Source organism: Sorex fumeus, unplaced genomic scaffold (genome assembly GCF_029834395.1).
Source record: "Sorex fumeus unplaced genomic scaffold, SorFum_2.1 ptg000128l, whole genome shotgun sequence".
Lineage (NCBI taxonomy): Eukaryota > Metazoa > Chordata > Mammalia > Eulipotyphla > Soricidae > Sorex > Sorex fumeus.
In genome coordinates, this window is record NW_026606185.1 from 16,886,080 (window position 1) to 16,901,069 (window position 14,990).

General features: G+C 40.6%; 1 protein-coding gene across 7 annotated transcripts in view; it reads right to left on the reverse strand.

The window, feature by feature from the left end:
• The window catches only part of PTPRM (protein tyrosine phosphatase receptor type M), an 890,665-nt gene that overhangs the window by 503,681 nt on the left and 371,994 nt on the right, over positions 1-14,990 (reverse strand). For all 7 annotated transcript variants that reach the window (XM_056137857.1, XM_056137858.1, XM_056137855.1 and 4 more), the window contains exon 4: positions 3,973-4,051. In XM_056137857.1, coding sequence (XP_055993832.1) covers positions 3,973-4,051 — 79 coding nt within the window. The remainder of the gene's footprint in view (positions 1-3,972; positions 4,052-14,990) is intronic.

Below are 14,990 nucleotides of genomic sequence, written 5' to 3' on the forward strand. Positions count from 1 at the left end.
TACTTAAAAACAGAAGACAACATTATAGAAGGTGATAAAATACTTCTTTGGTTTCTCCTACTATGCTTTTTGAAACAAATTCAAAATATATTTTAGTGTGTATGCCAAATACAAAAATTATCTGTTTATTAGAAGTGGTCTGAAGTCAAAGAGCTACTAATTCTGAACAGCTATTTCCTCATTTTAAGCTAGTCCTGTATCTTACTGTCACTACATTAAAATCAATTTTATGAGCAACTGTATACTCCTAACAGAACAGCTACTTTTTTAAAAATGCTGTAATGCTTACTCATAAAACTATATAAATCCAAAGAAGTCTTTACAGTGAAGTAAATAAACTTCAGCAGTTTTGCATCTTTTGGGAGATATGAATATATGTTTTGTGATAGGAAGCATTTATACAACTTATATTTAATTTAATGAGCATCAATTTTTTCAATAACTAATTATTATTTAGAAATCTTGATAGGATGCTAGTTTAAATGTTACCTTTCCATTTTAGACAAATTATTGCCTTCTTTAAATCTTTATTTGCATCTTTCCACCATAAACTGAGAGATTCAGGAAAAAGTAACTACAAAAGGGCAATCACTGAAAGAATTTAAAGCTTACAGTTGAAAATGTTGTGCCATACATCTCCTGAGTGAGGAGCCTGTTTTGCAATTCTATGTGTCCTAACAGCAGTTGGGAAAATCAGTCAGGTATTAGCAGGAGTATTCTCCAAGAAGAGAAGATAAATGCTGTTTCAATGACTGACCAAAGACATCTGGGCTTGGAAGAAATGAACTAAACTGCAGAAGGCACATTTCAGGAAAGACAAGTCTATGCTTTATTGAAGACAATTACCCAAATCCTACGGGGGGAAAAAAGGAGCTATCCAGGAGCCGTTCTATTGGCCAGCAGCTAAATGTAGCTGTAACATAGGATATAAAAAGGAATATGGGTACAACCAGATTCTAACCACAGTCTTGACACCCAGGGCAGCAACACTTTTGTTATTGGTGAGACTGGCTTTCACAAACAGTGCTCAGCACACAGCAGGCACACGCTGGCAAACACTGTCTCTGCATTTTCATTTCTTGGTAAGAGGTAAATGAGAAGTCTCAATATTTACAATACCCCACAGCACTTTTCCAAGCCTGAAGCTTTTGCCTCCAAATCTGGAAATGATCCAACTCAGGTAATTATAGTAGACTTCCTAAATTTGCTCAGCTCTTCTGATTAGGCATAACATTGTTTATTTTCCTGTCTTTTCAGGAAAAAAAAGGTGTGTGTGTGGGGAGGAGGGATTCATATACTCACTGATCTGGGAGACAAAATGAAAAAGAAAACACCTTATGCTACAGAAGGGACGCCTGCCTTAGAAATGAGCACTGCAATATCTTTTCCATTTTCATACTGCAGTGAGCTCTGAGCACCAGATAAAAGATCTGGGAAGGAGCAGAACCTCATTGTGTGTAATCAAGTAACTGTATCATGACATCCTCATTAGATAATGACCGTAAAGAACTTCTCCAGAACTTCCATAAGTCATAAGCTATCCAACCTAGGCAATGAAAGTCAAGACACATCTACAAATATGTATACTCCCAATAGCAGGGTAAATGAAAGTATTCTCTCATGAATTTGGGTAGCAAGCATAAGCAGACACTCAAGATTGTATGAACTCGTCAGTTTCTCTTTAAAGCCAAACTCCCTAAAAATCAAGCAGGCTTACATTCCTCCGGGGGTAAGAAATTTAAAGTCTGATTACATCAATTTGGGTCAAGGATATAGAAAAAAAATAAAACACCCAAAAGTTGCTGGTGGGAGTATGAACTGATTCAGACATCTTTCATCACAATTTGGCAGTATCTAATAAAACTCAAAGTGTTGCTACTTTATACCCCAGCAATTCTGCTTCCAGAATACAGAAGTAGATGCTCTCCCACATCGTACCACAGTGGTACACACTGAATCAATGTCTTTCACGGAGGAAAATGCTCTGTGTGTGTGTGTGTGTGTGTGTGTGTGTGTGTGTGTGTGTATGTGAGAGAGAGAGAGAGAGAATTAGAGAGACAGAGACAGAAACAGAGACAGAGACAGAGGTCCACACAGAGGAGAAAAATTAAATGTAGCTACACATGAGAAAATACCATGGACTGACCTAAGAAATGTAATGCTAGGTTGGGGGGAAATGCAGGGTAAATGTGTATGTACCATTAGATGTCATGTGTTAGAATACTTGCACATGGCAAACATTACTTTCCTGCTTGTTTTGTTTGCTTTTATTTTGGGCCACACCAGCTGGTACTCAGGGATTATAACTGTTTCTGCACTCAGGGATCACACCTGGCGGGGTTCAGAGGAGTATACCTGGTTATGGGAGTATAACATGGATCAGCTATATGTAAGGCAAGCATCTTATCTGCCAGACAATCACTCCTATCCAATTTCTTTGCTTTTTAAGGTGCAGAGTAGGGGCCAGGAAGATAGCTCAGGAACCTAGCACACAGGTCCAAAGCCCCAAAGTTAGGCCCCAGCATGACATGCTCCTGTACCACTGGGTATGACCCTGGGGTTCCCAGAACTGCTGGTTCTGAAAAATATCACAACTCCAGGTTCCTCACAGAATCATCTGACACAGTTGGCAGAGTATCATCAGGAGTAGCTCCCCAGTCCCTTAAGCACTGCTTAGGACCATATACTCTCACCCTAACCCCCCCAAAATGATGCAGAGCAGTTATGACACACAGCATATGCATGCCCATGGCTCAGCAGAGGAGCACACACATACACAAGTGCACACAGGCCTCTGTAGAGCTGGGTACTGTCTTTGCCAGTCCCACAGCCCTATTCTGAGACTGGGAAAGTCCCCACTCTGTTCCTCAGTAAAGGTGCAGGCCTGCTTCCACAGGTGAGGAGACCCTTGCTGCAGGGGTCAGCACTGTGCTCCCCCAAGCTCCAGAATCAAACTGGCACTGCAGTCACCAATTATTTGACCACAGAACTTCCCTCCTGATTCCTGCTAATTATCTGGGTCCAGTGATTCTATTCGTAATCTACTCCCCTTTCAATACAAGCTTTTCTGCTTAAATTAGCCCAGAGATTTCTGCTTCTTGGTTAGAAAACCCTCCTAGCTGAAGAGGGTGAACAGCAAGTTTGTCAGTGGGATAGATTCTGGGCAGAGACAGAAGAAAGGGAGCTGGCAATCTGAAATCTTCTGACTTAAGATAAAGCTTCAGATGCAAACACAATAAAGTGTTAGCAGTTTCCATACGGAAAGATAAAAGGAAAGAAATATGTTTATCATTCAATAGACATTTTCTAAGTATTAATTTTTAAAAGAAAAACAGCTTCTGGTTATTTTTCCTGTCTGAAGATGCCTGTGTTCTTTTTGAACACACTTTTTTTTCCTCCCTCTCTCTCTCCCCTCACATTCCTCCAAGTAAATGTCAATAACAAATATGCTGCATCACAAGAAAAAGAAAAACAGACAATTTCAGTAGTTTCTGGATAGTTAAATTGGGATTCTTATACCAAACAGAAAAGCCCTATGTCATGAAACACCTTTCGTGGAACTCTAGCAGAAATATACTAGATTAAATAATAAAGTACCTCAATATTTTTAAGTTGATCATTTAAAAAAAGAATCAAAGGACACTCACGGGAATGTGGATCAAGTGGTAAGCATATGCCTTTCCCAGGAATATCAGCCCCCTCCCCTTTCAAACCCCCCTCCACCAAATGAAAACCCAGTCTAGTGTTTATTTCTGATTTTCATTTTAAAAGACACCTTGACACTTATAGTGAGATTTACACACGACATATATGTTTTTGGATTTATGCTCTAGCAAACTAATACCCAGAGTCTGTTGGTGAACTCTCTTATAGGGACTATTTCTACTGAGAAATAATATTTTAATCCATATAATTATTAAGCATATTCCTGTAAAGTTATAATCATAAGCAACAAAAGTTGAAGCAACTTACTACATGGATGTCCTAAGACCTTCACTTCATCAATAGCGATGTAACCTGAATGTCCTGAAGTTATTACTTCAAAAATCACCTGGAAAATTAATAAAGATTTACATTATTCATTATTTTTTTCTGCAACTTCTTACCCAATATCACTCAATGCATAAGACAACTAGCTTCCCTGGATTCATGCATGTTTTCAATAAGCATTCCTGGAGTTACTAGTATCTGCCAGTCAATATCACAGGCTCCAGAGCTACACAGGTAAATAATAATACTTTTCAAGGGGTTAGACAGTTCCCTACCTCAAGAACTCACCCATTATTTGGGGGCTTGAGGGATGACTATCATAGTTAAAAGCAGATATTTGCAATAGGAAATTTGAGACTTTTTTACTATGAACAATAAGCACTGTAGCACTGTTCTCCCATTGTTCATCAATTTGCTCAAGTGGGCACCAGGGACATCTCCATTGTGAGACTTGTTGTTACTGTTTTTGGCATATCAAATACACCACAGGGAGCTTGTCAGGCTCTGCCATGCGGGCAGGATACTGTTGGTAGCTTGCCAGACTCTCTGAGAGGGACGAATGAATTGAACCTGGGTCAGTCGCGTGCAAGGCAAATGCCCTATCTGCTGTGCTATCGCTCCAGCCCCCTATGGACAATATTAAGATAAATTTATCTAGAGAACATATTCTGATAACTCATTTGAGAGGAATTCACTGGTTAGACTACACCACATTGACCTGTGACTTTATAGAAATTAAATAGCACAAACTATAGTTAGGGTTATGAAAGACATGTAGAGTATACTAGAAGAATGTATAACAAGAGGATTTCCCATAAGTGTAATTGGAGCTGATAGCTGCATATGAATGAACTAACAGTGTGGTGGTGGTATGTGCAAAGGTCCTGAGGTATGGATAACCACAGAAAAATGGGACCTAGGTTATCAGTGACCAGGTTTCAGAGGCTCTAATCCTGAGATACAGACTCTAGAAGACATAATAGTAAAAATATGAGGAAGAAACCATGCTAACTGAAATTCAGGTGGCAGAGATATAAATTAAGAGAACAATATAAAAATCTCTGCAGTGGTCAAAGCAAGAGAGTTCTTAGAAAATGTCTGATCATGGGAGATGTAAAACAGAAAAGAGTAAAATGCTCTGAAGTTTCAGAATGAATGACACTTGTGGAATGAAATAGACAGTTCAGGGAGATTGAGGCTACATAAGAAAACAGAATTATTGAAGTCACTCATTTTCATAAAAGAGTAATTGTCTAAAACTGCACAATGTCATATCTTTTTAAAAAATTTTTATATTTTATTTTTATAAATCTGTTCACAATAATTGAATGCATTCAATATTTCAAAACCAATCTCACCACCATTACACCTTCCCATCACCATTTTTTCTAATTTTCCCACCAACAGTCAAGCCTGCCCCCCAGGCAGACACTAGATAATTTATTTTGTGTTGCTTGTTATGAATAGTCTGAAATGTCTATAAGGGTCTATCTCACAGTGACTCAAATGTAGCACTGTAGCACTGTCCTCCAGTTGTTCATTGATTTGCTTGCACAGGCACCAGTAACATCTCCATTGTGAGACTTGTTAACATCTCCATTGTGAGACTTGTTACTGTTTTTAGCATATCAAATACACCATGGGTAGCTTGTTAGGCACTGCTGTGAGGGTGGGAAACTCTTGGTAACTTGCCTATAGATAAACAATGTTAAGCCTCAGCAGGCAAACACTGGCTTTGAAGGATGAAATAGAAGAGAGGGTACTAATAGATCAATACAGGGCTTTACATCACAAAAAGAAAGAATACACTTTTTTCCAGTGCACATGGAACATTCTCCAAAACAGATCATGTGCTAGGTCACAAAACATACCTCAATAGAATCAGGAAGACAGAAATTGTATCAACTATCTTTTCAGACCACATTGTAATGAAGATAGAAGTTAATCACACACAGATGTGGAGAACCAAATCAAACACATGGAAATTAAACAACTCAATGTTGAACAACGGGTGAGTCAAGAAGGAAATCATGGAAGAAATTATAAGATATCTGGAAACAAATGAGAATGAAGTCACAAGTTACCAGAACTTATAGGATGCAGGTAAAGTCGTATTAAGGGGAAAATTAATAGTGCTGAAAGCATTTCTTGGGAAGGAAGAAAGGACACACATAAGGAATTTGAATTCACAACCCAAGATCTTAGAAAAGGACCAACAAAAGGACCCCAAACCAGTCAGAAGGAAAGAAAGACAAGAAGGCACGAATCTCACCATGCCATTTTCGACACTGGAGAAGAATTATTCCCCAGAACATGTGACAAAAGAGGTGTTGGAGGCGTCTGTGTCCTTGTCAACACAAACTTGGCCAAGAGCATTGATTCATTCGAATGCCTAACAACCCAAATTGGACGTTTACATTTGAATAGATGTGGCTCACTGCCTGCAGTTTCTATCTTCATTGTCTATGCACCAACATCTCATTATGATGAAAGAGAAATCGAGACATTCTACATGGAGCTAGAGAAGTTGTATGAAGAAGACCACACCTTCTACAAGATCATTGTGGGTGATTTTAATGCCAAGATAGGACCGAGAAGATCAGCTGAAGAACTTCACATCGGGACCCATGGCCTAGAATGGAATGAACAGGGTGAGAGACGGTCTGAGTTCATCATGTCGACCAAGACCATTCATGGTAACTCACAGTTCCAGAAGGCAGAATCTAAACAATGGACAAGGGAGTCTCCCGGTGGACGATTCCACAACGAAATAGACCACATCATATTCAATCGACGGTTTTGCCTGACCGATGTCGCTCTTGTCCCAAAATTTTGAACGGGATCGGACCACCATCACCTTCGTGCAAAATTCTACTTCACAGAGCGGGGAGAAAGGGCTGCAAAGTTCAAAAAGAGAACTCCCAGAATGACCACCAACTGGGAACTCTTTGGTACTATTGCTGCAACATGGGAAGATGCCATTGTTGATAACATTGACGAGGAATACGATCGACTGGTTCAGCACCTCCATGAATGTGCGAGGAACGCCAAGAGAGAGATAGCCACAAAAAATCGCCTATCTTCGAAAACTCTTGAGCTAATTCGCCAGCGTGGTTTGGCGCATGCCTCAGGCAACCGCAAGCTAACGTCCGAGCTCGCAAAGCAGTGCAGAGATGTGATCAAGGAAGACCTCAAACAGAGAAGAGCAGAAGTACTGGTAGATGTGGCAGAAGCCAGGAAAAGTATTCGTAACGCCCGCCTGTCCTTCGCCAACTATAAGACCAAGATGACTGCCCTCCGACGTCCTGATGGATCCATCACATCCTCCAGAACGGGAATGGAGAAGATTATCCATGACTTCTACTCAAATCTCTTCGATAGCCATGTCCACTTGCCGACATACCAAATTCCACAGGATGGATATGTCGTTCCCAATGTTCTCCCTTCCGAAATCCGACACGCCATTTCATCGGTAAAGAAACGAACAGCACCTAGCCCAGACAAGGTCAGACCTGAACACCTGAAGAACCTGCCGTAAGTACTCATCAATACACTGGCTCAGCTCTTCACTCGCTACCTGTCTGAATGCAAGGTTCCGTCCCAATGGAAAACCAGCAGGATCATACTACTGTTCAAGAAGGGAGACATCCATGACATTGGCAACTATCGCCTGATCTGCCTATTGTCTGTCATCTACAAGTTGTTCACTCGAATCATCCTAAATAGGATTGGCAGAACACTAGATGAAGGACAACCATGCGAGCAAGCAGGGTTCCCCAAAGGATTCAGCACCATCGACCATATCCACACGATAACCAAGCTCATTGAGGTTTCTCGGGAGTTCAAGATGCCGCTCTGTTTAACGTTCATTGATTTAAAGAAGGTCTTGGATTCTGTTGAGACGGAAGCGGTCATTGAAGCCCTAGCCAATCAGGGCATTCAAGCCCAATACATCAGGATCCTCCGTGAGCTGTATTGCGGATTCACTACCAGGATCTCACCATTCTACAAAGAAGTGATCGTTGATGTCAAGAGAGGGGTGCGGCAGGGTGATACCATTTCACCGAAACTCTTCAGTGCCACCCTCGAGAACATCATGTGACGACTGGAATGGGAAGGAATGGGAGTGAAGATAAATGGTCAGCAACTACACCACCTCTGCTTTGCTGATGACATTGTTTTAATAACACCAAACATCAGCCAAGCGGCACAAATGCTGGCCGACTTTGACCGTGAGTGTGGAAAGGTAGAACTACAGCTGAATCTTACGAAGACAATGTTTATGAGAAACAGCCTCGTTCCTGATACCCCATTCGCTCTCAATGGAACGACCAACTCCGAATGCAACCGCTATGTGTACCTAGGTCGAGACGTCAACATGACAAATGACCTGGCACCCGAGCTGCGCGGGAGAAAGAGAGTGGCTTGGAAAGCCTTCAAGAACGTCGAAGAAACAGCTAAGAGGACGAAGAACCTCCGGCTCCGGGCACATCTCTTTGATTCCACTGTTCTTCCTGCATTAACATATGCCTCAGAGACCTGGGCCCTACGCAAACAAGATGAGAACACTATTCAGGTCTCCCAAAGAAGAATAGAAAGAGCTATGCTTGGAATATCACGTTTCACTCAAATGAGAGAAAGAATCCGGAGTTCTGACATCCGTCGACGATCAAGGATCAGGGACGCTGTCTCATTTGCCAAGGTATCGAAAATCAGATGGGCTGGTCACATAATGAGATTTAAAGACGGCCGTTGGACTAGAGCTGTTACTGATTGGATTCCACGGGATGTCAAAAGACTGCGTGGCCGTCCACCTACCAGATGGGCAGACTTCTTCGTCAAGATCATGAACTATCGGTTTGAGGCCCTTCATGTTCCCGGAGCGAACAGATGCCATTGGGCTACACTAACACGTGACAGGGAGAAATGGAGACGTTACTGGTGCCCACTCGAGCAAATCGACGACTAATGGGAAGTTAAGTGATTAAGGGATTAAGTGATAAACTACTACCAAGAGACACAAAGAAAGAGAGAGAGAGAGAGAGAGAGAGAGAGAGAGAAAACCCTAATAAACCGAATCAGAAATGTAAAGGGGGACATCATAACAGAAACCAAAGAAATACAAAACATCATCAGAGACTGCTTTGAAAGTCTGTATGACACGAAACAAGAGAACCTAGAAGAAATGGATAAATAACTGGATTCCTATACTCTCTCAAGACTGAACCGAGATTTGGAATACCTGAATAGACCTCATACTATCAAGGAAATTGAAACTGTAATCAAAAGTCTTCCAAAAAACAAAAGTGGAGGTACAGACCAATACACTAGCAAGTTCTTCCAAACTTTTAAAGAGGACCTATTGCCAGTTCTTCTCAAGCTTCTCCAGGAAACTGAAGAAACAGAAACACACTCAAACAGTTTCTATGAGGCACATATCTCCCTAATACCAAAAGCAAACAAACACACCACTAAAAAAAAACTACAGGCAGATATCCTGATGAACATGGATGCAAAGTTCCTCAACACAATATTAGCAAATAGAATCCAACAACTGATCAAAAAGATCATATACCATACCAAGTAGGAGTCAACCTGGGTATGCAAAGATAGTTTACAATTCGGAAATCAATCAACATAATCCATCATATCAACAAAAGTAAAGATAAAACCCATATAATCATATCAATAGATGCAGAGAAAACTTTTGACAAGATACAGCACCCATTTATGATGAAAACTCTCACCAAAATGGGTTTTGAAGGAACTCTGACTAATTTTGACTCAAGATAGTCAAAGCCATCAATGACAAACCCATGGCAAGCATTATCCTCAATGGGAAAAAACTAAGGGCCTTTCCTCTAAGATCAAGGACAAGACAAGGATGCCACTATCACCACTTCTGTTTAACAAGTACTGGAAGTACTTGCAATAGCGATTAGGCAAGAAAAAGACATTAAAGGGTTCCTGATAGGAATGGAAGAAATCAAACTCTCACTATTTGCAGATGATATTATATTATATCTCAAGAATACTACATCCTCTTACCAAGAAGCTCCTAGAAACAATAGATTTGTACAGTAAAGTCTCAGGCTATAAAATCAATGCCCAAAAATCCATGGCCTTCCTATACACAAATAATGAGAGGAAAGTGATATGAAAAAAATAATCCTGTTCACAATTGTGCCCCAGAAAATCAAATACCTTGGAATCAGCCTAACTAAAGAAGTAAAGGATCTCTACAATGAAAACTACAAAATGCTACTCCATGAAATGAAAGAGGACATGAGGAAATGGAAACATATCCCCTGCTCATGGATAGGAAGAATTAGCAAGCAAGCAAGCACTGTCCTCCCGTTGTTCACTGATTTGCTCGAGCAGTCCCAGTAACGTCTCCACTGGAGACTTCGTTGTTACTGTGTTTGGCATATCGAATACATCATAGGTAGCTTGCCAGGCTCTGCCGTGTGGGCAAGATACTCTCGGTAGCTTGCCAGGCTCTCCAAGAGGGGTGGAGGAATCGAACTCGGGTCGGCCATGTTGGCTGCGTGCAAGGCAAACACCCTACCACTGTGCTATCGCTCCAGCCCAGGAAGAATTAACATCATCAAAATGCCAATACTTCTGAAAGCATTATATAGAATCAATGCAATCCCTATAAGGATACCCAGAAATTCTTCAAAGAAATAGATCAAGCACTCCTGAAATTCATATGGAACAACAAACGTCCACAAAAGCAATTCTTGGGAAAAAGACGTGGGGAGGCATTACCCTACCCAACGTCAAACTCTACTGCAAAGCGGTAATAATTAAAACAGCATGGTACTGGAAGAAAGGCAGGGCCACAGACCAATGGAACAGGGTGGAATATCCATACACACAATCGCAAATGCATGAACATCTAATCTTTGATAAGAGAGCAAGAAATGTGAAGTGGAACAAAGAAAGCCTCTTCAACAAATGGTGCTGGCATAACTGTACAACCTCATGCAAAAAATCGGCTTAGGCCTCGACCTAAGACCATGCACAAAAGTCAGATAAAAATGGATTAAAAATCTCAACATCAGGCCAAAATCTACGAGGTACATTGAAGACAAGTTCGGCAAAACCCTCCAGGATATAGAGGCTAACGGTATCTTCAAAGATGACAGTCCACTGACCAACCAAGTGGAAACAGAGATAAAAAAAATGGGACTATCTTAAATTAAGATGCTTCTGAAACTCAAAAGATAGAGTGACCAGAATACAAAGACAATCTACAGAATGGAAAGGATATTTACCCAATACCCATCTGATAAGGGGTTGATATCAAGGATATACAAAGCACTATTTGAACTCTCCAAGAAGAAAACATCTAACCCCATCAAAAAATGGAGTGATGAAATGAACAAAAACTTTTCCATAGAAAAAATCCAAATGGCTAAAAGGGACATTTGAAAAAGCTCTACATCACTAATCATAAGGGAGATACAGAACAAAGCAACAATGAGATATCATCTCAGACCACAGAGACTGGCCCACATCCAAAAGAACAAAAGCAACCGGTGCTGGCATGGATGTGGGAGAAAGGGACTCTCCTTCACTGCTGGTGTGAATGCCAACTGGTTCAGCCCTTTCGGAAAACAGTATGAACGATTCTAAAAAAATTAGAAATCAAACTCCCATTTGACCCAGCAATACCACTTCTGGAAATATATCCCGGAAAGGCAAAAAAAGTACAGTTGAAATGACATCTGAACTACTATGTTCATTGTTGCACTGTTCACAGTAGCCAAAGTATGGGAAAAATCCTGAGTTCCCGAGAACAGATGACTTTTTAAAGAAACTTTGGTACATCTACACAGTGGACTACTATGCAGCTGTTAGAAAAGATGGTCATGAAATTTACATACAAGTGGTACTACATGGAAAGTATCATGCTAAGTGAAATGAGTCAGAAAGAGAGGTACAGACATAGAAAGACTGCATTCATCTGGGGAATACAAAGTAACAAAATAGGAGACTAACACCCAAAAATAGCGGAGATAAATACCAGGAGCTTCACTCCATGGCTTGGAGGCCAGCCGCACATGCTAGGGGGAAAGGCAGCTCATATAGAGAAGGGAGCACCAAATAAAGGTTGTTGGGAGGATCCTCCTAGGATGAAAGATGCATGCTGAAAGTAAACTATATACCAAACACGATTGCCACTCAATGCCTCTTTTGCAAATCACAGCACCCAAAAGGAGAGAGAAAACAATAGGGAATGTCCTGCCACACGGGTGGGGTGGGATGGGGAAGATAGGGGGGTGAGAGTGATACTGGGAGCATTGGAGGAGGAGATTGGGCACTGATGGAGGGATGGGTACTCAATCATTGTATAATTGAAACCCAAGCACAAAAAATTGTAAGTTTACAACAGTACTCATGGTGTTTCACTAATAAAAATTTAAAAAAAAATCATGCACCATGACCAAGTGGGATTCATTCCGGGGATACAAGGATGGTTTAACATTCAGAAATCAACCAACATAATCCATCATATCAACAAAACTATACACAAAATCTATATGAACATATCAATAAATGCAGAGAAAGCATTTGTTTGTGATGAAAGATAAATAAGCACCTGTTTATTATGAAAAATCTCACCAAAATGGGTTTTGAAGGAACTTTCCTAAAGAGAGTCAAAGCCATCTACTACAAGCCTATGGCAAGCATTATCCTCAAAAGGAAAAAACTAAGAGCTTTCCTGGTAAGGTCAGGGACAAGAAAAGGATGTCCACTCTCACCACTTATGTTCAATATAGTTCTGGAAATACTTGCAAGAGTGGTCAGTCAAAAAAAATATATTAAAGGCATTCAGATAGGAAAGGAAGAAATCAAGTTCCCACTATTCAGAGACAATATGATACTATATTCATAGAACCCTAAAGCCTCTACCAAGAAACTCCTAGAAACTCTAGACTTGTATAGTAAAGTCACAGGCTATAAAATCAATACCCAAAAGTCCATGGCTTTCCTATACACAAATAATGAAAGAGAGGAAAGCAACATGAAAAAATGCAATCCCACTCACAATCATACCTCAGAAAATCAAGTACCTCATAATCAGTTTAACTAAGGAGGTAAAGAACATGTACAAAGAATATTACAAAATGCTACTTCATGAAATAAAATAGGACATGAATAAATGGAAACACATCCCCTGCTAATGCACTGGGAGAACTAAAATTGTCAAAATGGCAATACTCCCCAAAACATTATAGAGATTCTATGCAATCCTTATAAGGAGACCCATAATATTCTTCAAAGAAATGTATCAAACACTCCTGAAATTCATATGGAACAACAACCCCCCACACATAGCTAAAGCAATTCCTGGGGAAAAGAAGCTGGGAGGCATCACCTTCCCCGACCTTAAACTCTACTACAGAGCAGTAATAATTAAAACACATGGTACTAGAAAAAAGGCAGAGTCACAGACCAATGGAACAGGGTGAAATATCCTTATACACACCCTCAAATATGTGATCATCTAATTTTTAATAAGGGGGCAAGAAATGTAAAGTGGATCAAGGAAAGCCTTTTTAACAAATTGTGTTGGCAAAACTGGACAGTTTCATGGCAAAAAATGAGTTCAGACATCTACCTAACACCATGTACAAAACTCAGATCAAATGGATTAAAGACCTCAACATCAGACCAGAATCCATAAGCTACATTAAAGACAAGGTTGGCAAAAGCCTCCATGATATTGAAGCTAAACGTATCTTCAAAGATGACATGCCATTCACCAAACAAGTGGAAAACAGAGATAAACAAATGGGACTATCTTAAACTAAGAAGCTTCTGAACCTCAAAAGTTACCGTGAACATAATACAAAAACAATTTACAGAATGGGAAAGATATTCACCTAATACCCTCCTGATAAGAGTCTGATATCAAGGATATACAGGGCACTGGTCGAACTCCAAAAGAAGAAAACGTCAAACCCCATCAGAAAATGGGGCAACGAAATGAACAGAAACTTCCTCAAAGAAAAAATCTGAATAGCCAAAAGGCACACAAAAAAACTCTCTTCATCTCTAATCAGCTGGGTGATGCAGATCAAAACAATGAGATATAATCTCACACCACAAAGACTGGCCCACATCCAAAAGAATAAAAGCAACTGGTATTGGTGAGGATGTGGGGAGAAAGGGACCCTTTTCACTGCTGTTGGGAATGGCGACTGGCTCAAACTGTATAGATGCTTCTCAAAAAATTAGAAATTGAGTTCCCATTTGACCCAGCAATACCACTTCTGGGAATATATCTTGGAGTTGCAAAAAAAGTATAGTAGAAATGACATCTGTACTTGTATATTCACTGCAGCACTGTTTACATTAGCCAGAACCTGGAAAAAACCAAGTGCGCAAGAAAAGATAACTGGTTAAAGAAAGTTTAGTATATCTACACAATGGAATACTATGCAGCTGTTAGAAAAGATGAAGTCATGACATTTGCATACAAGAGTATCCTGTTAAGTAAAGTTAGTCAGAAAGAGAGTGAGAGACATAGAAAGATTGCACTCATCTGTGGAACATAAAGTAACAGAATGCGAGACTTACACCCAAGAACAGTAGAGATGAGTACCAGGAGGATTGCTCCATGGTTTGGAAGCTGGCCTCACATGCTGGGGGAATAGGCAGCTCAGATATATAAGGAACCACCAAGTAAAGGGTGCTTGGTGGGCCAGCTCAGGTTGGAAGATGCGAGCTGAAAGTAGACTATAGACCAAACATGAAGGCCACTGAATACCTATATTGCAAACCGCACCACCTAAAAGGGGGGGAGAGAGAGAGAGAGAGAGAGAGAGAGAGAGAGAGAGAGAGAGAGAGAGAGAGAGAGAGAGCAAACAGGAATGGCCTGTGACAGAGGGGGGTGGGGTGAGGGAGATGAGGTGGGGTGGTGAATGGGATACTGGGATCACTGGTGGTAGAGAATGGAACTGGTGGAGGATGGGTACTCAATTATT